The sequence below is a fragment of the Ranitomeya imitator genome, chromosome 8 (genome assembly GCF_032444005.1).
Source record: "Ranitomeya imitator isolate aRanImi1 chromosome 8, aRanImi1.pri, whole genome shotgun sequence".
Lineage (NCBI taxonomy): Eukaryota > Metazoa > Chordata > Amphibia > Anura > Dendrobatidae > Ranitomeya > Ranitomeya imitator.
The window spans coordinates 182,567,220-182,590,685 of NC_091289.1; the positions used below are offsets into that span (position 1 = coordinate 182,567,220).

The window sequence follows — 23,466 nt, forward strand, 5'->3', positions numbered from 1 at the left end:
AAAAACAAAATAAGAGCAAAACTGAATACTTTTTTTTAATTTTGACCAGGTGGCAGGTCCTCTTTATGATCTATTTACATGGGCAAATAATTGGCGAACAAATGGACATAACACTTATTTCTAATCATGAGCCTATATGAACATATATATTCGATCAGCTCTCCTTCAAGGACATAAATCGGACCCTGTAAGTGGATCTTTAGTCCAGGCTTTAAATATGACTAAACTTAGATGTACGGTATGTATTTTGAGCTAAAATTCATTTTTACAATTGGGTTTCATTAAACATTAGTAGCCATTTGGCTCCTACGGACTCTAATTATCACAGTACATGGCTGGCAGCAGAAAGTGGTAACTGTGAATCTATCTACACGAGCCACCCCTGCTTCAGATGAGCACTGAATAATCTGTAACAGATCTGTAATAGATCGCTCAGTGAACATCGGCTGTCATTTTTCTTGGCGTCACGAGTCCTATCTACACAAGAACAATAGTCTTTTGTGTAGCACCATAAAATAATGAGCATTTTGCTTGTTTGGGTGATTTGCATCCTGTTTAGGCTGCTTGATCTGTGAATGACTGTTCTTATGATTTTTATAAAATCTACCACCAAAACGAGCTCACTGATAAACTCACTTTAACTCTTTCTGCAAATAACAGGGATTTTTAGGTTACAATTGGATCATTATACGCACCTCCTGTAGTCTTCCCAGATGCTGGAGAAGCACTTGCTGTGGATTGAGTGTTTCCTGTCACATTTGCATTAGTGGTCTTTACGGATCCAGGACTACCACTTGGGTTAGTAGACACACTACTTGAAGCTCTTGTTGTCTCTCCTGATACTGTAGGAACACTTGCCCCAGATGTGGTTTTTACGCTCCCACTTGGAATGGTAGATGCCATACTACCGGAAGATAATGTAGTCGGCCGAGTTACTAGAGAATGACTTGTGCCGGATTGAGTGTTTACAGTGACATTTGGATCAGAAGTCTTCTGTGATCCTGTAACAGTACTTGGGTTAATAGTCACAGAACTTGTTATCTCTCCAGGTACTGAAGCACCGCTTGTCCTAGATGGGGTTGTGAAGCTTAGACCTGGACTAAAAGATGGACCATATGTAGATATTATAGTCTGTCCAGATGCTGGAGAAACACTTGCTGTGGATTGAGTGTTTCCGGTCACATTTGGATCAGTAGTCTTTCCAGATTCTGTACTACCACTGGGTTTAGTAGACACACTACTTGAAGCTCTTGTTATCTCTACTGATAGTGTTGGACCAGTTGCCCCAGATGTGGTTTTTGAGTTTATGCTAACACTAGTGGAGGACCCGCTATGTGAAGAAGATTTTGTGCTCGTTCCAGGTTCCTGAGAAGTTCTTGTTCCGGATGTGGTTGTTATTTCAGACCTAGAAGTAGTTGTTGAACCAGTGATTGCAGCTGTGTTAATTGGGAGATAGGAAGGAGACACATGAGTTATACTTGAATGAAGTTGAGTAAGTTTATCTGCAGTATGTATGTGCAGCATTTTACGCTGTTAAGCAACTTTTTTTTTTTTAAATGCTCTGCTGAACTTTAAAGATGTACAGAAGAATTGCAGTGATACATTTTCTGGAGTAAAAGCGAATTGAAGATGTTCCTTCTAAGTAACCTCTGGTTATTGCAGCATTGTTAGACATTTGCATTGCTGTTACTATTTTAACTTGTTAATTCCATTAAAACTTCCTTCCATTTCCCTCTATGGAAGATGCATCTCATTTGGTTTTACCTTTAGATAAATGCTGTTATGACTGGAGCATGTTAGACTTTGTACCTTCACCAGATTGACCAAAGGCTGGCAAAATTGAGGTACAGAATTTCAGGCATCCTTAGATTTTTTTTGTATTCTATTTTTCCTGTAAGAAGACTCCCCGGCTTCACAGACTTCTCAGTAATGTCTGAATGGTTGTAACTGTTAGTAGAGATTACGTGGCAGCAACAAGAACCAAAGTCAGCAGTCAGGACCAGATGTTGAACTTCAGTAGAGTGGAAACCCAGGATAAGAAGCAAAACCAGTTGATTGAATCCAGTGTGGAGCCAGATTTAGAATTAACCAGTGTGAACCAGTCAGGATGAGAAACACACTCAGGAGAGAACCAAATTCCAAACCAGGAAACAATAGAGGTCCAGGTAATAGATACAGAACAGTATCGGAACCAAGGTTGAACCAGAGCTAGATCCAAAGTAAGAACTAGTAGATGTTATAAGAAGTCAGTACTAGAAGTTGATACGGGATACAACAGGACCCAAAATGTGGCTATTTAGTACTTTAGATCCCAAAAAGTATGTAAGAATATCCTAGGTGCACAGTTAGGCTCTAGATAAACCACCAAAAGAACTGGAAGAAAACAATGCTTCAGGACATTCCTGACTTAGAGCTGACTTGTTACCGGGTCAAAAGCTGACAGTTTTTGCTCTTATTTCATATCTGTCGCTCCTCTGAGTATTTTTTTTTTAAAGATAATCCATCAATTGTTTTTTAAAGATAATCCATCAATCGTTTCCAGAGATATGGGCCTTTTTTAGGGGTCTTTACCAAGGGGGTGTTGATTACAGTGCCAACTTCGAAGAGTGTGATAAAAATTGGGCATACTAGATAAAAAGACCCAAATCTCGGGATCTGCAAGTTTTTAAGCAGTTAAAAAAAAATACAAAGGGAGCAGCAAGAATAAAATAGGAGAAAAAATGGGCATTTTTGACAAATTTGATCTGGTGGCGGGTTCTCTTCAAGGTTTATTTACATGGGCAAGTAATTTGTGAACAAATGGACTTAGCACTTATTTCTAATCATGAGCACATATAAACATATGTGTAGTAGATCAGCTCTCGTTCATGGACTTAAATCGGCCCTTGTGGGTTTCTAGACCAGGCTTTAAATATAACTGTAATTAGCCGAGGTTAAAACAGAATTGATCATCCAATAATGATGTATAATAAACTATAGCTTTCCCCCTATCTACATACACTGATTGGCATCTCCCTTAACATTTTTTATAGGATCTTTCCCCTTACTTAGATGTATGCAATTTGTCCTAAAATTCATTTTTACAATTGGGTTTCATGAAACATTTTAACCATTTGGCTTCTATAGCAGAAAGAGATAACCATGAATCCATCAGTAAGCGTGCTCTGGTGGTGGAGATTATAGCTCTTATCTTTCAGTTTCTGAGTTCCAAGTGTTGATGTGGATATATGAGCTGCCCCGGTATCAGATAAGCACTGAAAAATCTGTAATAGATCTGTAATAGATCGCTCAGTGCACATCGGCTGCCACCTTTCCCAGGAGCACAATGATCTTTTGTGGAGCACAAAAAAATAGCTTCAACAGATGAATTAGCTTTTTTTCTTGTTTGTCAGTTGATTTGCAGCTTGTTTAGACTGCTAAATTATCGTGAACGAGGGTTCCTAGGATATTTACAAACTACCACCAAAACAAGATCACTGATGGATTCTCGTTAACTCTTTCTGCAACTAGCAGGGATTTTTAAGGTTACAATTGGATCATTATACGCACCTCCTGTAGTCTGCCCAGATGTTGGAGAAGCACTTGCTGTGGATTGAGTGTTTACCGTCACATTTGGATTAGTGGTCTTTACGGATCCTGGACTACCACTTGGGTTAGTAGACACACTACTTGAAGCTCTTGTTGTCTCTCTTGATACTGTAGGAACACTTGCCCCAGATGTGGTTTTTATGCTTTCACTTGGAATGGTAGATGTACTACTACCTGGTGATCTTGTAGTCGGCCGAGTTACTAGAGAATGACTTGTGCTGGATTGAGTGTTTACAGTGACATTTGGATCAGTAGTCTTCTGTGATCCTGTAACACTACTTGGGTTAATAGTCACAGAACTTGTTATCTCTCCAGGTACTGAAGAACCACTTGTCCTAGATGGGGTTGTGAAGCTTAGACCTGGACTTGTAGATGGACCTTGTGTAGATGTTGTAGTCTGCCCAGATGCTGGAGAAACACTTGCTGTGGATTGAGTGTTTCCGGTAACATTTGGATTAGTAGTCTTTCCTGATTCTGTACTAACACTTGGGTTAGTAGACACACTACTTGGAACTTTTGTTGTCTCTCCTGACAGTGCTGGACCAGTTGTCCCAGATGTGTTTTTTGAGCTTACGCTAGCACTAGTGGAGGACCCACTATCTGAAGATGTTCTTGTGCTCGTTCCAGGTTCCTGAGAAGTTCTTGGTCTGGATGTGGTTGTTATTTCAGACCTAGGAATAGTTGTTGAACCAGTGATTGCAGCTGCGTTAGTTGGGAGATAGGAAGAAGACACATGAGTTATACTTGAATGAAGTTGAGTAAGTCTATCTGCAGTATATATGTGCTGCTTTGTTCACTGTTAGGCAGTATTTTTTTAATAAAAGCTCTGCTGTACTTTAAAGACGTACAGGAGAATTGTATTGTTATGTTTTCTGGAGTAAAGGAGAATCTTAGACGTTCCTTTTAGCTTCAAGTTATTGCAGCATTGTTAGACACTTGTCTTCATGTTACTATTTTATCTTGTTAGTTCCATTACCACCTCCTCCTATATCCCTCTAAGGAAGGTGCGTGTAATTTGGTTATACCTTTAGAGTAATTGTGGTTATTGCTGTTATGACTGTTCCATATTATATCTTGTACATTGACCAGATTGACCAAGGTCCGGCAAAATTGCTTTACAGCAATTAAGAAATCCTTTTGATTTTTTTCACATTAATTTCTTGTTCTTCACAGATTTCTGAGTAATCTCTGAATTGTTGAAACTGTGAGCAGAGATTACATAGCAGAACAAGAACCGGAGTCAGCTTACAGTTCCAGAACCAGAAGATGTAGTTTGTAGTCAGGACCAGATGTTAGACTTCAGATACAGTGAGAAAATTAGGAAATAGAAACCAAAGTGGAACCAGATTTAGAATTAACCAGTGTTAACCCATCAGGATGAGAAACACACCCAGGAGGGACCCACAATCCAAACCAGGAGACAATTGAGGTCCACGTAATAGATAAAGTACAGTATCAGAACCAAATAAGAACCAGGGTTAGATCCAAGTAGATGTCATCAGAAGTCAGTACCAGAAGTTGATATAGGAAATACCAGGACCCAAAATGTAAGTAATTAGGTCTTTAGATCGCAAAAAGTGTACAAAACCCCGGCGCACAGTTAATCTCTAGCTCTAGATAAGCCACCAAAATAACCAACTAGCAGAAAAGAATGCCTCAGGACATCCCAGACTTAGAGATGACCTGTCACCAGGTCAGAAGTGGCCGGCACTTGTTCTTATTTTATTTCTGCCGCTTCCGTAAGTATTATTTTTTTTCTAATAAATCCACCATATGTTCCAGAGATTTGGACCTTTCTTATATAGCACTCATTTTTCTGATCTTCACTACATGAGTCTTGTTTACCGTTTAACTATGCAGAACAATAAAAATTGGACTTAATACATAATAGATCAATATCTCCAGATCTGCAAATTTTTAAGTAGTAAAATATCCCAGAATCCTAAGATCCTAAGAGGAGAGGCATGCCATAAATTCTAAGCAAAACTTGGCCACTTTCGACAATTTTGACCTGGTGGTTGATACTCCTTAAGGTCTAGTCACATGGGCATATTGGTGACTGAATGGACGTAGCACTTATTTCTAATCATCAGCTTATATAAAGATATATATAGTCGATCGACTCTCATTTATGGCTTTAAAACGGCCCTTTTCAGTGGGACTTTAGTCCAGGCTTTAAATATAACTAAAATTAGCTTGAATTAAGATAGGAATACTGACCTAATAATCATGTATGATTAGCTATAGCCTGCCCCTCTATCTACATACACTGATTGGCATCGCTCTTAAAACTTTTTAGCGTTTTTTTTTATTTTATTAAATGTCTGTATTTTGAGTCAAAATTCATTTTTACAATTGGGTTTCATTATACATTTTTAACCATTTGGCTTTTACAGCCTCTATATATCAGAGTACACGGCTGCAGCAGAAAGAGGTAACCATGAATCATCAGTAAAAGCGTGCTCCGGTGGCAGTGATTGTACCTCTAATCTTTCATCTAGTGAACTCTGAGCTTTGATGTGGCTACACGAGCCGCCCCGGTATCAGATGAGCACCGAATAATCCGTCATAGATCTGTAATAGATCACTCAGTGCACATCGGCTGCTACTTTTAGTGGCAGCACAAAGATCTTTTTTGCAGCACAACAATTAATTCAACTGATGGATAAGGGCTTTGCTTGTTCGTCAGATTATTTGCAGCTCGTTTAGACTGCTCGATTTTCATGAATGAGCAGTCCTAGGATCTTTACAAACTCTACCATCACAACGAGATCACTGATGGATTTATGTTAACTCATTTTTCAACCTGCAGGGATATTGAAGCTTACAACTGGATTAATATACGCACCTCCTGTAGTTTTCCCAGATGCTGGAGAAGCACTTGCTGTGGATTGAGTGTTTATCGTCACTGTTGGATTATTAGTCTTGTCTGAACCTGTAACACTACTTGAGTTAATAGTCACAGAACTTGTAATCTCTCCAGGTACTGAAGCACCACTTGTCCTAGATGGGGTTGTGAAGCTTAGACCTGGACTAGTAGGTGCACCATGTGTAGATATTATAGTCTGCCCAGATGTTGGAGAAGCACTTGCTGTGGATTTAGTGGTTACCATCACATTTGGATTAGTAGTCTTTCCTGATCCTGGACTACTACTTGGGTTAATAGACACACTACTTGAAGCTCTTGTTGTCTCTCCTGATACTGTAGGAACACTTGCCCCCGATGTGGTTTTTACGCTTCCACTTGGAATGGTAGATGCACTACTACCTGGCGATCTTGTAGTCGGCTGAGTTACTAGAGAACGGCTTGTGTCGGATTGAGTGTTTATGGTAACATTTGCATCAGTAGTCTTCCGTGGTCCTGTAACACTACTTGCATTAATAGTCACAGAACTTGTTATCTCTCCAGGTACTGAAGCACCACTTGTCCTAGATGGGGTTGTGAAGCTTAGACCTGGACTAGTAGATGGACCATCTGTAGATGTAGTAGTCTGCCCAGATGCTGCAGAAACACTTGTTGTGGATTGAATGTTTCCGGTCACATTTGGAATAGTGGTCTTTCCTGATTCTGGACTACCACTTGGGTTAGTAGACATACTACTTGGAACTCTTGTTGTATCTCTTGGTAGTGTTGGACCACTTGTCCCAGATGTGGCTTTTGAGGGTACACTAGCACTAGTGGAGGACCCACTATTTGACGAAGGTCTTGTGCTCGTCCCAGGTTCCTGAGAAGTTCTTGTTCCGGATGTGGTTGTTATTTCAGACCTAGAAGTAGCTGTTGAACCTGTGATTGCAGCTGCGTTAGTTGGGAGATAGGAAGAAGACACATGAGTTATAATTGAATGAAGTTGAGTAAGTCTATCTGCAGTATATATGAGCTGCTTTTTTCACTGTTAGGCAGCATTTTTTAGAGCTCTGCTGAACTTTAAAGATGTACAGAAGAATTGAAGTGTTACGTTTTATGGATTAATTTAGGATTGAAGACGTTCCTTTGAGCCTCCGGTTATTGCAGCATTGTTAGACATTTGTTTTGCCGTTGCTATTTCAGCTTGTATGTTCCAAGAAAACCTCCTTCCATTTCTCGTTATGGAAGATGGGTGCCAAGTCAAGAAGTTTTTTTGGTCAAACCGTTAGAAGAATTGTGATTAGTAAATTCTGTTGTAAATGATTGGAATGAATTAGGAATTAGACCTTGCACCATGAGCAGATTGAGCATGATTGAGTTATAGAGATAGAGAGTATAAGGAATAATTTGATCCTCATATTATGTTTTTCCTGCAAGAAGATTCCAAGGTCACAGCCTTCAAAATCATTTCCAAGTGGATGCAAGTGTGAGGAGAACTTGGTTTAGCAGAACAAGACCCGGAGTCCACCGATAGGTCCCACAACCAGGGGAAATAGTCTGCAGACAGGGCAAGATGTAACAGGAGCAAAACCAGGAACAGAATCTGAGAGGTGGAAACCGGTGCAGAAACAGATTTCAAACCAACAGATGTAGCTAGCAGTGCAAACCTGTGAAAACCAGAAATAAACCCAGGGGGAAACCAGAATCCAAACCAGGAGACCTTTGAGATCCAGGTTAGAGATAAGAAACAGTACCAGAGCCAAGATAGGACCAGGGTTAGAATCAAAGTCAGAACCAGGAGATGTGGCCAAGAGCCAGTACCAGAAGTAGATGCAGGAAATATCAGTACCCTAAATTTTAGTAATTAATGTCCAGTATTACAAAACACACAGTAAAGGTCTGGACAAGTCACCAAAGCAGCAAGTAACAGAAAACAATGCTTCAATGACATTCCATAGGCTGCATTTACATTGAAATATAATCGTGAATGACGGTTCTTAACAATGCTCGTTTCACAATAATCTTTGTGGAATTATCTACGAACTAAACTGACTAATATTATCTAAGTCTCCATTAATAAGTATTAATCGGCAATTCGTTTCAGCGAAAGTTACTCCCATTCATCATCTTCAACCATAGTCATGTGCATAAATTACGTCAGTGGTAACGATGCAGGATTATAGCTTTGCAGCTCTGGGGGTCTTGGGTTCCCACCAAAAACCTCTGAAAGGAGTTTGTATATTCTCCCAGTGTTTATGTGGGTTTCCTCTGGATTCTCTGGTTTCCTCCCACACTCCAAAGACATACTGATAAAGAGTTTATATTGTGATCCCCAATGGGGACAGCAATAATAATGTCTGTAAAGCGCTGTGGAATTAATGGCGCTATATAAGTCAGTGAAATAAATAAAATGTATACATTTTAGCTTTAATCATAGAAGGTGCCCAAGTGAATTGTCGCAATCTAGTAGCATCCATGAATAACCCCTATGGTACATGTGCAGTCTCTGATACTGACTAAAGCACAAGGATAATTGGGCTTAGACTTTTTAGCTAATTTTTCATTTTTTAGCGCAGGAACAACAATGATCACAGCTGTAGAATAAGATGTAGAAATACCATTTGTAGTAGATGAACCGGTCGCTGCAGTCACAGGGGAACCCACTATAGTACTGGTGGTAGTGATGGTTGAGGTCGGAGTCGATAAACAGCCCGTACTACCACAGGTTACTGTAGGTGTTGTTACTTTGGATGTGGACATTTCTGCACGATGGTCATAGAATATCAGGTTTACTGAGCTCAATCCTTCATCACTTGTGATTAGCTAACTCCCATGTTTTACCTTTTATCTGTCGTCGATATCTATCAATGCGGCATTATACAATAGCCCTAATCATTAGCTCTTTTAGCTCATTTTTAGGTTCTTAGTGCAGGAATAATTACTAATGATCACATCTGTAGAATAAAAGGATGTAGAATTACCATGTGTAGTAGATGGACCAGGTGTGACTTGTGTACTTCCATTTGGAGTAGTGGTGGTTGATGTCGTAGTCGGTAAACAGCCCGTGCTACCACAGGTTACTGGAGGTGTTATTGTAGGTTTCGATCCTTCAGATGTGGAAGAGGTTGTGGTACTTGTCGAAGTTGCTGACTGTGACCCAGGAATTGTAGTTCCTGTAAATGTACTGGGACTTATACCTATAAAATGGTCATAGAATATCAGGTTTGTTGAGCTAAATCCTTTATTAGGGTCTGTGCCCATGTTATAGGGACTCTGTTAGCACAGAATGACTGATCAAACCAGGTACCGATGCTCGGTGCATCATGGCGGGGCCAAACATTTATGTGCACCTTCTCGCCTACTTGGTTTCCATCTATTGTCGTTCTTCTTTGGCTCTATGAAGCCAGAGCTTTCAATCCAAGAAGATGAGGGTGGAGAAAGAGGGAAACCGAGTAGATGGAAAGGTGTACTGAACTGTTTGGTCACGTCAAGGTTACACTGAACGCCAGTGCTTGATATGCACAATCATTCTGTGCTGACGGAGTCCCTTTAAGTATTTGCTGCAGACACTTCTGCATCAAAAACCCATCTCTTGGTAGGAAAAACGTTGCATGAAAGCATACATTTTTACGAGTTTTTTCCTACAGTAAAATGCTGTGGTTTTTTTTGCGGGAAAAATAAAGGCAAAGCGACATGTGCACATACCGGGACTTGTAGTTTGCTTATTCATATGTTTTACTTTTTATCTATCTTGGATATCATCGCTCTCATATTGGCTACAGCACAATCTCTGGAAAGATGATTGGGACTCTTTTTTTAAGTTATTAGCGCAGGAGCAACAATAACTATTAATGATCACCGCTGTATAATAAGAAGATGTAGAATTACCAGTTGGAGTAGATGGGTTGGGGGCAGTAGAACTCCCTGGACCAGGGGTGACTTGTGTACTTCCATTTGGAGTAGTGGTGGCTGAGGTCGTAGTCGGTAAACAGCCCGTACTACCACAGGATACTGGAGGTTTTGTTACTTTGGATGTGGACGTTCCTGTAAAATGGTCATGGAATATCAGGTTTACTGAGCTCAATCCTTCATCACTTGTAGTTTGCTTATTGATATGTTTTACCTTTTCCTATCATGGATATCTCACTATTATACAATAGTCCTATTCATAGTGGTGTCCAAACCAGACAAGTGGCGTCCATGATTAACCCCTACAGTACATGCACAGGTTCTACTGGCTAAAGCACAACCTCTGCAAGGATGTTTGGGACTCATTTAGCTCATTTTTAGGTTATTAGCGCAGAAACAATAATAATAATTAATGATCACAGCTGTAGAATAAGATGTAGAAATACCATATGTAGTAGATGAACTGGTCGCTACAGTCACAGGGGAACCCACTATAGTACTGGTGCTAGTGATGGTTGAGGTCGGAGTCGATAAACAGCCCGTACTACCACAGGTTACTGTAGGTGCTGTTTCTTTGGATGTGGACATTTCTGCAAGATGGTCATAGAATATCAGGTTTACTGAGCTCAATCCTTCATCACTTGTGATTTGCTTACTCCCACGTTTTACCTTTTATCTGTCGTCGATATCTATCAATGCGGCATTATACAATAGCCCTAATCATTAGCTCTTTCAGCTCATTTTTAGGTTCTTAGTGCAGGAACAATTACTAATGATCACATCTGTAGAATAAAAGGATGTAGAATTACCATGTGTAGTAGATGGACCAGGTGTGACTTGTGTACTTCCATTTGGAGTAGTGGTGGTTGAGGTTGTAGTCGGTAAACAGCCCGTGCTACCACAGGTTACTGGAGGAGTTATTGTAGGTTTCAATCCTTCAGATGTGGAAGAGGTTGTGGTACTTGTCGAAGTTGCTGACTGTGACCCAGGAATTGTAGTTCCTGTAAATGTACTGGGACTTGTACCTATAAAATGGTCATAGAATATCAGGTTTGTTGAGCTAAATCCTTTATTAGGGTCTGTGCCCAAGTTATAGGGACTCTGTTAGCACAGAATGACTGATCAAACCAGGTACCGATGTGTTGTGAATTTGCTTTTTGGCTCCCTCTAGTGGTTACTAGTTTTTTGACTCTGGTTTTTCTGTCTTTCCTTTTATCCGCACCTGGGTCGTTAGTTAGGGGCGTTGCTTTATAAGCTCCCTGGACACTCAGTTCTATGCCTGGCAACGTAGTTATCAGAGCTAATCTGCTGTACTCTTGTCTACTGATCCTGGTCCGGTTATTCAGCTAAGTCATTTACTTTGCTTTTTGCTATTTGTTTTTGGTTTTGTATTTTTGTCCAGCTTGTTCCTAATCTGTATCCTGACTTTTGCTGGAAGCTCTAGGGCGCTGGTGTTCTCCCCCCGGACCGTTAGACGGTTCGGGGGTTCTTGAATTTCCAGTGTGGATTTTTGATAGGGTTTTTTGTTGACCATATAAGTTACCTTTCTATATTCTGCTATTAGTTAGCGGGCCTCTCTGTGCTAAACCTGGTTCATTTCTGTGTTTGTCATTTCCTCTTACCTCACCGTTATTATTTGTGGGGGGCTTCTATCCTGCTTTGGGGTCCCTTTCTCTGGAGGCAAGAGAGGTCTTTGTTTTCCTCTACTAGGGGTATTTAGATTCTCCGGCTGGCGCGAGTCATCTAGGATCAACGTAGGTATGACCCCCGGCTACTTCTAGTGTTGGCGTTAGGAGTAGATATATGGTCAACCCAGTTACCACTGCCCTATGAGCTGGATTTTTGTATCTTGCAGACTTCCACGTTCCTCTGAGACCCTCGCCATTGGGGTCATAACAGTTTGCCAGGCCAATATTAAATGTTTAATGCATTGCAAAAGAGGGATTATAAGAAAGAAGATTCTGAGTTTTTTTTTTTTTTTCTCCTCTCTCATTTTTTTTTTTTTTCTTCATCCCCTTTACCTCAGAGTGGCTTATGCTTGCTGCAGACATGAATGTCCAGACCTTGATTACAAGTGTGGACCAGCTGGCTACTCGTGTGCAGGGCATACAAGATTATGTTATCAGAAGTCCTGGGTCAGAACCTAAGATACCGATTCCTGAACTGTTTTCCGGAGACAGGTTTAAGTTTAGGAATTTCAAGAATAATTGTAAATTGTTTTTGTCCCTGAGACCCTGTTCATCTGGAGACTCCGCTCAGCAAGTAAAAATTGTTATTTCGTTCTTACGGGGTGACCCTCAAGATTGGGCTTTTTCGCTGGCGCCAGGAGATCCGGCATTGGCTGATATTGATGCGTTTTTTCTGGCGCTCGGTTTACTTTATGAGGAACCCAATCTTGAGATTCAGGCAGAAAAGGCCCTGCTGGCTATGTCTCAGGGGCAGGACGAGGCTGAAGTGTATTGCCAAAAATTTCGGAAATGGTCCGTGCTGACACATTGGAACGACTGTGCACTGGCCGCTAATTTTAGAAATGGTCTTTCTGATGCCATTAAAGATGTTATGGTGGGTTTTCCCATTCCCACAGGTCTGAATGATGCTATGGCACTGGCTATTCAAATTGACCGGCGATTGCGGGAGCGCAAGACCGCAAATTCCCTCATGGTGTTGTCTGAACAGACACCTAATTCGGTGCAATGTGATAGAAAAACCGCAAATTCCCTCATGGTGTTGTCTGAACAGACACCTGATTTAATGCAATGTGATAGAATCCTGACCAGAAATGAGCGGAAAATTCATAGACGCCGGAATGGCTTGTGCTACTACTGTGGTGATTCTACACATGTTATCTCAGCATGCTCTAAACGTATAGCTAAGGTTGTTGGTCCGGTCACCGCTGGAAATTTGCAACCTAAATTTATTCTGTCTGTAACTTTGATTTGCTCACTGTCGTCTTATCCTGTCATGGCGTTTGTTGATTCAGGTGCTGCCCTGAGTCTTATGGATCTGTCATTTGCTAAGCGCTGTGGTTTTACTCTTGAACCATTAGAAAATCCTATTCCTCTTAGGGGTATTGATGCTACGCCATTGGCAGCAAATAAACCGCAGTATTGGACACAGGTTACCATGTGCATGACTCCTGAACACCGCGAGGTGATACGTTTTCTTGTTTTACATAAAATGCATGATTTGGTTGTTTTAGGGCTGCCATGGTTACAGACCCATAATCCCGTCCTGGACTGGAAGGCTATGTCAGTTTCTAGTTGGGGCTGTCGTGGTATTCATGGGGATATCCTGCCTGTGTCTATTGCTTCTTCTACGCCTTCGGAAGTTCCGGAGTATTTGTCTGATTATCAGGATGTCTTTAGCGAGTCCAGGTCCAGTGCATTGCCTCCTCATAGGGACTGTGACTGTGCTATAGATTTGATTCCAGGCAGTAAATTTCCTAAGGGAAGACTCTTTAATCTGTCGGTACCTGAACATACCGCTATGCGTTCGTATATCAAGGAGTCTTTGGAGAAAGGACATATTCGTCCGTCTTCTTCCCCTCTTGGTGCAGGATTCTTTTTTGTGGCTAAAAAGGACGGATCTTTGAGGCCTTGTATTGATTATCGGCTTTTAAATAAGATCACTGTCAAATTTCAGTATCCTCTGCCGCTGTTGTCTGACTTGTTTGCCCGAATTAAAGGTGCCAAGTGGTTCACCAAGATAGACCTTCGTGGTGCGTACAACCTTGTGCGCATTAAGCAAGGTGATGAATGGAAAACCGCATTCAATACGCCCGAAGGTCATTTTGAGTACTTGGTGATGCCTTTTGGGCTCTCCAATGCGCCTTCAGTTTTTCAGTCCTTTATGCATGACATTTTCCGGAAGTATCTGGATAAATTTTTGATCGTTTATCTGGATGATATTTTGGTTTTTTCTGATGATTGGGACTCGCATGTGGAGCAGGTCAGGTTGGTCTTTAAAATTTTGCGTGAAAATTCTTTGTTTGTCAAAGGCTCAAAGTGTCTCTTTGGTGTACAGAAGGTTCCCTTTTTGGGGTTTATTTTTTCCCCTTCTGCTGTGGAGATGGACCCGGTCAAGGTCCGAGCTATTCTTGATTGGACTCAGCCCTCGTCAGTTAAGAGTCTTCAGAAGTTCTTGGGTTTCGCTAACTTCTACCGTCGTTTTATCGCTAATTTTTCTAGCGTTGTGAAACCTTTGACGGATATGACCAAGAAGGGCTCCGATGTAGCTAACTGGGCTCCTGCTGCCGTGGAGGCTTTCCAGGAGTTGAAACGCCGGTTTACTTCGGCGCCTGTTTTGTGCCAGCCCGATGTCTCACTTCCCTTTCAGGTTGAGGTGGATGCTTCGGAGATTGGAGCAGGGGCCGTTTTGTCGCAGAGAGGCCCTGGTTGCTCTGTTATGAAACCTTGTGCCTTTTTCTCTAGGAAGTTTTCGCCTGCCGAGCGAAATTATGATGTGGGCAATCGGGAGTTGTTGGCCATGAAGTGGGCATTTGAGGAGTGGCGTCATTGGCTCGAGGGTGCTAAACATCGTGTGGTGGTCTTGACTGATCACAAAAATCTGATGTATCTCGAGTCTGCTAAACGCCTTAATCCGAGACAGGCCCGCTGGTCATTGTTTTTCTCCCGCTTTGATTTTGTTGTCTCGTATTTACCAGGTTCAAAGAATGTGAAGGCCGATGCTCTTTCTAGGAGCTTTGTGCCTGATGCTCCTGGAGTCGCTGATCCTGTTGGTATTCTTAAGGATGGAGTTATCTTATCAGCTATTTCTCCGGATCTGCGACGTGTGTTGCAGAGATTTCAAGCTGATAGGCCTGAGTCTTGTCCACCTGACAGACTGTTTGTTCCGGATAAGTGGACCAGCAGAGTCATTTCCGAGGTTCATTCCTCGGTGTTGGCAGGTCACCCGGGAATTTTTGGCACCAGAGATCTGGTGGCCAGGTCCTTTTGGTGGCCTTCTTTGTCAAGGGATGTGCGGTCATTTGTGCAGTCCTGTGGGACTTGTGCTAGAGCTAAGCCTTGCTGTTCTCGTGCCAGCGGGTTGCTCTTGCCCTTGCCTGTCCCGAAGAGACCTTGGACACATATCTCCATGGATTTCATTTCTGATCTTCCGCTATCTCAGGGCATGTCTGTTATCTGGGTGATATGTGATCGCTTCTCCAAGATGGTCCATTTGGTTCCTTTGCCTAAGCTGCCTTCCTCTTCCGATCTGGTTCCTGTGTTTTTCCAGAACGTGGTTCGTTTGCACGGCATCCCTGAGAATATTGTGTCAGATAGAGGATCCCAGTTCGTTTCCAGGTTCTGGCGATCCTTTTGTAGTAGGATGGGCATTGATTTGTCGTTTTCCTCTGCTTTCCATCCTCAGACTAATGGACAGACGGAGCGAACCAATCAGACTTTGGAGGCTTATTTGAGGTGTTTTGTCTCTGCTGATCAGGACGATTGGGTGACATTCTTGCCGTTGGCTGAGTTTGCCCTTAATAATCGGGCTAGTTCCGCCACCTTGGTTTCGCCTTTTTTCTGCAACACTGGTTTCCATCCTCGCTTTTCTTCAGGTCATGTGGAGTCTTCTGACTGTCCTGGGGTGGATTCTGTGGTGGATAGGTTGCAGCGGATCTGGAATCATGTGGTGGACAACTTGAAGTTGTCACAGGAGAGGGCTCAGCGCTTTGCCAACCGCCGCCGCGGTGTGGGTCCCCGACTACGCGTTGGGGATTTGGTATGGCTTTCTTCCCGCTTTGTTCCTATGAAGGTCTCCTCTCCCAAATTTAAACCTCGTTTTATTGGTCCTTACAAGATATTGGAAATCCTTAATCCTGTATCTTTTCGTCTGGATCTTCCTGTGTCGTTTGCTATTCACAATGTATTTCATAGGTCCTTGTTGCGGCGGTACGTTGTGCCTGTAGTTCCTTCTGCTGAGCCTCCTGCTCCGGTGTTGGTTGAGGGCGAGTTGGAGTACGTGGTGGAGAAGATCTTGGATTCTCGCCTCTCCAGGCGAAGACTTCAGTACCTGGTCAAGTGGAAGGGCTATGGTCAGGAGGATAATTCCTGGGTGGTCGCCTCTGATGTTCATGCGGCCGATTTAGTTCGTGCCTTTCATGCCGCTCATCCTGATCGCCCTGGTGGTCGTGGTGAGGGTTCGGTGACCCCTCACTAAGGGGGGGGTACTGTTGTGAATTTGCTTTTTGGCTCCCTCTAGTGGTTACTAGTTTTTTGACTCTGGTTTTTCTGTCTTTCCTTTTATCCGCACCTGGGTCGTTAGTTAGGGGCGTTGCTTTATAAGCTCCCTGGACACTCAGTTCTATGCCTGGCAACGTAGTTATCAGAGCTAATCTGCTGTACTCTTGTCTACTGATCCTGGTCCGGTTATTCAGCTAAGTCATTTACTTTGCTTTTTGCTATTTGTTTTTGGTTTTGTATTTTTGTCCAGCTTGTTCCTAATCTGTATCCTGACTTTTGCTGGAAGCTCTAGGGCGCTGGTGTTCTCCCCCCGGACCGTTAGACGGTTCGGGGGTTCTTGAATTTCCAGTGTGGATTTTTGATAGGGTTTTTTGTTGACCATATAAGTTACCTTTCTATATTCTGCTATTAGTTAGCGGGCCTCTCTGTGCTAAACCTGGTTCATTTCTGTGTTTGTCATTTCCTCTTACCTCACCGTTATTATTTGTGGGGGGCTTCTATCCTGCTTTGGGGTCCCTTTCTCTGGAGGCAAGAGAGGTCTTTGTTTTCCTCTACTAGGGGTATTTAGATTCTCCGGCTGGCGCGAGTCATCTAGGATCAACGTAGGTATGACCCCCGGCTACTTCTAGTGTTGGCGTTAGGAGTAGATATATGGTCAACCCAGTTACCACTGCCCTATGAGCTGGATTTTTGTATCTTGCAGACTTCCACGTTCCTCTGAGACCCTCGCCATTGGGGTCATAACACCGATGCTCGGTGCATCATGGCGGGGCCAAACATTTATGTGCACCTTCTCGCCTACTTGGCTTCCATGTATTGTCGTTCTTCTTTGGCTCTACGAAGCCAGAGCTTTCAATCCAAGAAGATGAGGGTGGAGAAAGAGGGAAACCGAGTAGATGGAAAGGTGTACTGAACTGTTTGGTCACGTCAAGGTGACACTGAGCGCCAGTGCTTGACACGCACAGTCCCTTTAAGTAGTTGCTGCAGACACTTCTGCATCAAAAACCCATCTCTTGGCATGAAAAACGTTGCATGAAAACACACATTTTTACGAGTTTGTTCCTACAGTAAAATGCTGTGGGGTTTTTTGCAAGAAAAAAAAGGGGAAAAACAAAGGCAAAGCGACATGTGCACATACCCTGACTTGTAGTTTGCTTATTCATATGTTTTACCTTTTATCTATCTTGGATATCATGGCTCTCATATTGGCTACAGCACAACCTCTGGACGGATGATTGGGACTATTTAAGCTCATTTTTAGGTTATTAGCGCAGGAACACCAATAACTATTAATGATCACCGCTGTATAATAAGAAGATGTAGAATTACCAGTTGGAGTAGATGGGTTGGGGGCAGTAGAACTCCCTGGACCAGGGGTGACTTGTGTACTTCCATTTGGAGTAGTGGTGGCTGAGGTCGTAGTCGGTAAACAGCCCGTGCTACCACAGGATACTGGAGGTTTTGTTACTTTGGATGTGGACGTTCCTGTAAAATGGTCATAGAATATCAGGTTTACTGAGCTCAATCCTTCATCACTTGTAGTTTGCTTATTGATATGTTTTACCTTTTCCTATCATGGATATTTCACTATTGTACAATAGTCCTATTCATAGTGGTGTCCAAACCAGACAAGTGGCGTCCATGATTAACCCCTACAGTACATGCACAGGTTCTACTGGCTAAAGCACAACCTCTGCAAGGATGTTTGGGACTCATTTAGCTCATTTTTAGGTTATTAGCGCAGAAACAATAATAATTATTAATGATCACAGCTGTAGAATAAGATGTAGAAATACCATATGTAGTAGATGAACTGGTCGCTACAGTCACAGGGGAACCCACTATAGTACTGGTGCTAGTGATGGTTGAGGTCGGAGTCGATAAACAGCCCGTACTACCACAGGTTACTGTAGGTGCTGTTTCTTTGGATGTGGACATTTCTGCAAGATGGTCATAGAATATCAGGTTTACTGAGCTCAATCCTTCATCACTTGTGATTTGCTTACTCCCACGTTTTACCTTTTATCTGTCGTCGATATCTATCAATGCGGCATTATACAATAGCCCTAATCATTAGCTCTTTCAGCTCATTTTTAGGTTCTTAGTGCAGGAACAATTACTAATGATCACATCTGTAGAATAAAAGGATGTAGAATTACCATGTGTAGTAGATGGACCAGGTGTGACTTGTGTACTTCCATTTGGAGTAGTGGTGGTTGAGGTTGTAGTCGGTAAACAGCCCGCGCTACCACAGGTTACTGGAGGAGTTATTGTAGGTTTCAATCCTTCAGATGTGGAAGAGGTTGTGGTACTTGTCGAAGTTGCTGACTGTGACCCAGGAATTGTAGTTCCTGTAAATGTACTGGGACTTGTACCTATAAAATGGTCATAGAATATCAGGTTTGTTGAGCTAAATCCTTTATTAGGGTCTGTGCCCAAGTTATAGGGACTCTGTTAGCACAGAATGACTGATCAAACCAGGTACCGATGCTCGGTGCATCATGGCGGGGCCAAACATTTATGTGCACCTTCTCGTCTACTTGGCTTCCATGTATTGTCGTTCTTCTTTGGCTCTACGAAGCCAGAGCTTTCAATCCAAGAAGATGAGGGTGGAGAAAGAGGGAAGCCGAGTAGATGGAAAGGTGTACTGAACTGTTTGGTCACGTCAAGGTGACACTGAGCGCCAGTGCTTGACACGCACAGTCCCTTTAAGTAGTTGCTGCAGACACTTCTGCATCAAAAACCCATCTCTTGGCATGAAAAACGTTGCATGAAAACACACATTTTTACGAGTTTGTTCCTACAGTAAAATGCTGTGGGGTTTTTTGCAAGAAAAAAAAGGGGAAAAACAAAGGCAAAGCGACATGTGCACAAACCCTGACTTGTAGTTTGCTTATTCATATGTTTTACCTTTTATCTATCTTGGATATCATGGCTCTCATATTGGCTACAGCACAACCTCTGGACGGATGATTGGGACTATTTAGCTAATTTTTTTAGGTTCTTATTGCAGGAACACCAATAACTATTAATGATCACCGCTGTATAATAAGAAGATGTAGAATTACCAGTTGGAGTAGATGGGTTGGGGGCAGTAGAACTCCCAGGACCAGGTGTGACTTGTGTACTTCCATTTGGAGTAGTGGTGGCTGAGGTCGTAGTCGGTAAACAGCCCGTGCTACCACAGCTTACTGGAGGTTTTGTTACTTTGGATGTGGACGTTCCTGTAAAATGGTCATAGAATATCAGGTTTACTGAGCTCAATCCTTCATCACTTGTAGTTTGCTTAATGATATGTTTTACCTTTTTTCTATCATGAATATTTCACTATTGTACAATAGTCCTATTCATAGTGGTGTCCAAACCAGACAAGTGACGTCCATGATTAACCCCTACAGTACATGCACAGGTTCTACTGGCTAAAGCACAACCTCTGCAAGGATGTTTGGGACTCATTTAGCTCATTTTTAGGTTATTAGCGCAGAAACAATAATAATTATTAATGGTCACGACCATAGAATAAGATGTAGGATTACCACTTGTAGGTGGATTGGGTAGAGTTGGAGTCCTTGGATCTGCTGTGATTTGTGTGCTTCCATTAGGAGTAGTGGTGGTTGGAGATTTAGTGGTAAAACGAGTTGCACCGCAGGTAACTGGAGTCGTTGTTGCTGTTATAGGGGTTGTTCCTTTAGGAGTGGCTGTGGTACTTCTTACCGGAGCTGGAGTTTGTGACTTTGACGCAGTAGTTGTAGTTCCTGCAAGTTCACTTGGAATTACATCTGCAAAATAGTCACAGAATATCAGGTTTAGTGATCTTAGTCCTTTATAACATGTGTTTTGCTCATTCTTAAGGTGTTTTTTTTTAAATCTATCACGTATAGACGGGTATTTCAGGTGTTTGTGGGATATTAGTTGAGTGGATCAGGTCTTAAATAATCAATGCTAACCTGATCTGATTGATCTAATCTGATCACAGCTAATCCTATCTCACGTCATGGGGCAGTATGAAGGAAGGTGGCACCTGAAATCATTGGACTGCTGTTTTTATCACCTTGTACTATGCAAATAATGATTTATTAGTCATATAGGTCGCTTTTATATGGTTTTTTTGTCCAAAGATGTTGGCATGTCATCCCTGCCACTTCCCATCCCCATTATTAATATTCTGTTAAGTTTCTCCACTCTCTGATGACATTTCCTTTCTTCTTTGGTTCTGTTATTGCAGTGGTCCCCAACCGATCTAACCGTGAGAGCGGACATTAACAGGGGTATTCATCAGGAATATTATCATCGGATGGTTTAATCTGAAGAAGTGAGTCATGATACAAATCATGGGGTTACGGGATGACCAGGTGAGTTTATTCACTGAAAAGGATCTGCATCATCATGGAAGCAGCACATCCTCAGACATGTGTGTAGCAGGTTCTGCAGACGATGTTCATGTCCTGCATAAACTACCGCAGGGGATTTCGCATTGTATATTGTCCATTTGTGGTTGTCCCATTTTGCAGATCTTTCGTGTTTACTTACCTCCAGAGCGAACGCTCAAACCATCCACCGATAAGTCGCCGAGAGCCATGTTGTGATCCTTAATATATTTATAAAGCACGTCTGCAATCTCCTGGTTGGAAATAGTTGGTTGGAACAAGGAAGCTTTCACGTTCACCGATCCGGCGCTGTCAGAACCGAAACATATAACCACTTGTGAATATCTGATGCAATTTATGTAATTATAGAGGTAAGAAATTAATGCTTTATTTACAGTACTGGAGTATGCAAACCTTTACAATTATATTTTGGTTTTGCAAAATAATAAAGAAAGGAATCAACCTTTTAAATTGTCTTGATAAGAAAGATATTTCTATGTACAACTCCTCTACAGACCAATGTTTGGCCCATGGATACACATGGCAATCAAACCCTGTGAGTGGTCAGATTTTAGTGTTTCGTTCACTCCTCTGCCTCCTCTGTGCAGAGAATATTCGTGTCCCCAGAGAATGGAGAAAACACAAAGCCAGAGACAGATTACAAGTGTTGTCCACTTTCAAAGATTATTGCTTAGGGAGGCAAAAAAGAAACACACTGAGATTTACTCACCGTCCTGGGATCCCGTATTCTATCTCATTGCTGCTATGGTTTTTGTTGATCAGCTGCAGCGGTAACGTCTCATCGATAGTGCTGCAGCCAGTCACTGAGTTGGAACTATTAATGTAGACAGCACTTGCCGCCAAGCTCAGTGATTGGCTGCAGTGCTATTTATATGACACGACTGCTGCAGTTGTTCAATAAAGAGCAGAGCAGCAGCAAAAAATATCGCTGGACTTTGGGAGTATTTGAAAGGGGACAATCCATGTAAAGAGATGAACACTCCAGAATCCAAAAAAGGATGCCATTTAAAATCCATATTTAGGCTACGTTCACATTTGCGTTGTTGGGCGTTGCGTCGGCGACGAAATGCACAAGGCATGCAAAACGCATGCAAAAACGCATTGTTTTGTGACGCATGCGTTCATTTTTAGCTTGATTTTGGACGCAAAAAAATGCAACATGCAGCGTCCTCTGCGCCCTGATGCTTGCAAAAAAAAAAATGACGCATGCATCACAACGCAAGGCAACGCATGTCCATGCGCCCCCATGTTAAATATAGGGGCGCATGACGCATGCGTCGCTATGCGTCGCCGAACCTGCGCCCGACGCAACGCAAATGTGAACGTAGCCTTTTACAAGTTTGGCGTTCGTACTGGACCCTTCCTGTCGCTAAATGCCGAACATTGACTCTCCCTGGAAGTCCGTCGCAATGTTCGTAGTTCGTAGAATTTTTTTTCCAAGTCCAGAGTTGGGATCCCCATTGTTTTCAGTGAGGTTCGGGTTCTGGTTTCCGAACCAAACTTTGGACTAAAGTTCGGGTCAGGTACCAGACCCCGAATTTCCACCTGTCTGCTCATCCCTATCCCTAATCTGTTTGTTTTTTTTCAGTATATTCATCTTGATGATTTATTAACAAGAAGTTTCAATAAATAAGGATTTTAGATTACTTCTTTCTGGATGTTGAAGTGTTGATCAGTCCATCCCACTATAACAGGGTGTAGCCAAATAACCTGTAAAAGTTACTTTATCTGCCTATATAATAAAAAATATTGATGCAATATTTAATTATAAAACGCGTGAGAAATTCCATTACACCCGCGGTAATTGTGTCCCATTTTCAACTGGAGTTTCCTTTTAAAAGTTTACTTTTTGGCTCGGTTTGTTGTGGAATAACGTTATAGTAAGTTCTGATAGCCTGGCATGCAGCTTGATAATTAGAAATTAGCCCCACAAATCTACTGCTCCCCAGTAATATTTAGTTGAACCTGAATTAATTCATTGCGGAACCAACACAGGATGCAGTAAATGGTGAGACATGGACACATTGCCACTGATACTAAGATATATCCGGTGCCCCGTGTCGTGCTAGGTCCTGCATAGTCCATGGACCCCACAAACACCACCAGGTGACATCACATTTACAAAGGTTGTATATTGTGAGCTCTTGTGCAGTTTTACACCTTGTAGTCTAATTTTCTAAAAAAAAAGCAGTTTTCTCAAGATAGAAAGTTATACAGCGATCCTGAGAACGTGGATCTGCACAGTTTCCTCTGAATGGATCATGCGCTTCTCAGAGAATAAATGGAGTGGACATCCTCAACCTCCAGTCTACTCAGACCGGTCCCTGATGTCGTGACTGCTGGGGTTGGACCTTCAGCGACGAGTAGGCTATCCTCTTTCTTATGGATGGCGGATAATTTATTATCTTGAGAAAACCCCTTTAGTTGTTTTCAGTTACGTTTTTTCAACATAAGACATCTGCAAACCTACGTCAGTGAGCTAACTTTTGCATAATGGAAGTTAGGAATGTTCCTGTAGACCTCATTAAGCTGCAAAGACAAAAGAAACAAG

At 42.2% G+C, this 23,466-nt stretch overlaps 1 protein-coding gene across 1 annotated transcript in view; it reads right to left on the reverse strand.

Annotated features, from left to right (window-relative positions):
- The window catches only part of LOC138648135 (pneumococcal serine-rich repeat protein-like), an 89,898-nt gene that overhangs the window by 36,473 nt on the left and 29,959 nt on the right, over nucleotides 1-23,466 (reverse strand). The window contains exons 9-20 of the mRNA XM_069737640.1: nucleotides 23,386-23,444; nucleotides 21,058-21,203; nucleotides 20,064-20,306; nucleotides 19,596-19,751; nucleotides 18,687-18,902; nucleotides 17,857-18,012; nucleotides 11,152-11,367; nucleotides 10,322-10,477; nucleotides 9,415-9,630; nucleotides 6,437-7,384; nucleotides 3,550-4,290; nucleotides 696-1,436 (exon numbers count right to left, since the gene is read on the reverse strand). Of these exons, the coding sequence (XP_069593741.1) occupies nucleotides 696-1,436; nucleotides 3,550-4,290; nucleotides 6,437-7,384; nucleotides 9,415-9,630; nucleotides 10,322-10,477; nucleotides 11,152-11,367; nucleotides 17,857-18,012; nucleotides 18,687-18,902; nucleotides 19,596-19,751; nucleotides 20,064-20,306; nucleotides 21,058-21,203; nucleotides 23,386-23,444 (3,994 nt within the window). The remainder of the gene's footprint in view (nucleotides 1-695; nucleotides 1,437-3,549; nucleotides 4,291-6,436; nucleotides 7,385-9,414; nucleotides 9,631-10,321; nucleotides 10,478-11,151; nucleotides 11,368-17,856; nucleotides 18,013-18,686; nucleotides 18,903-19,595; nucleotides 19,752-20,063; nucleotides 20,307-21,057; nucleotides 21,204-23,385; nucleotides 23,445-23,466) is intronic.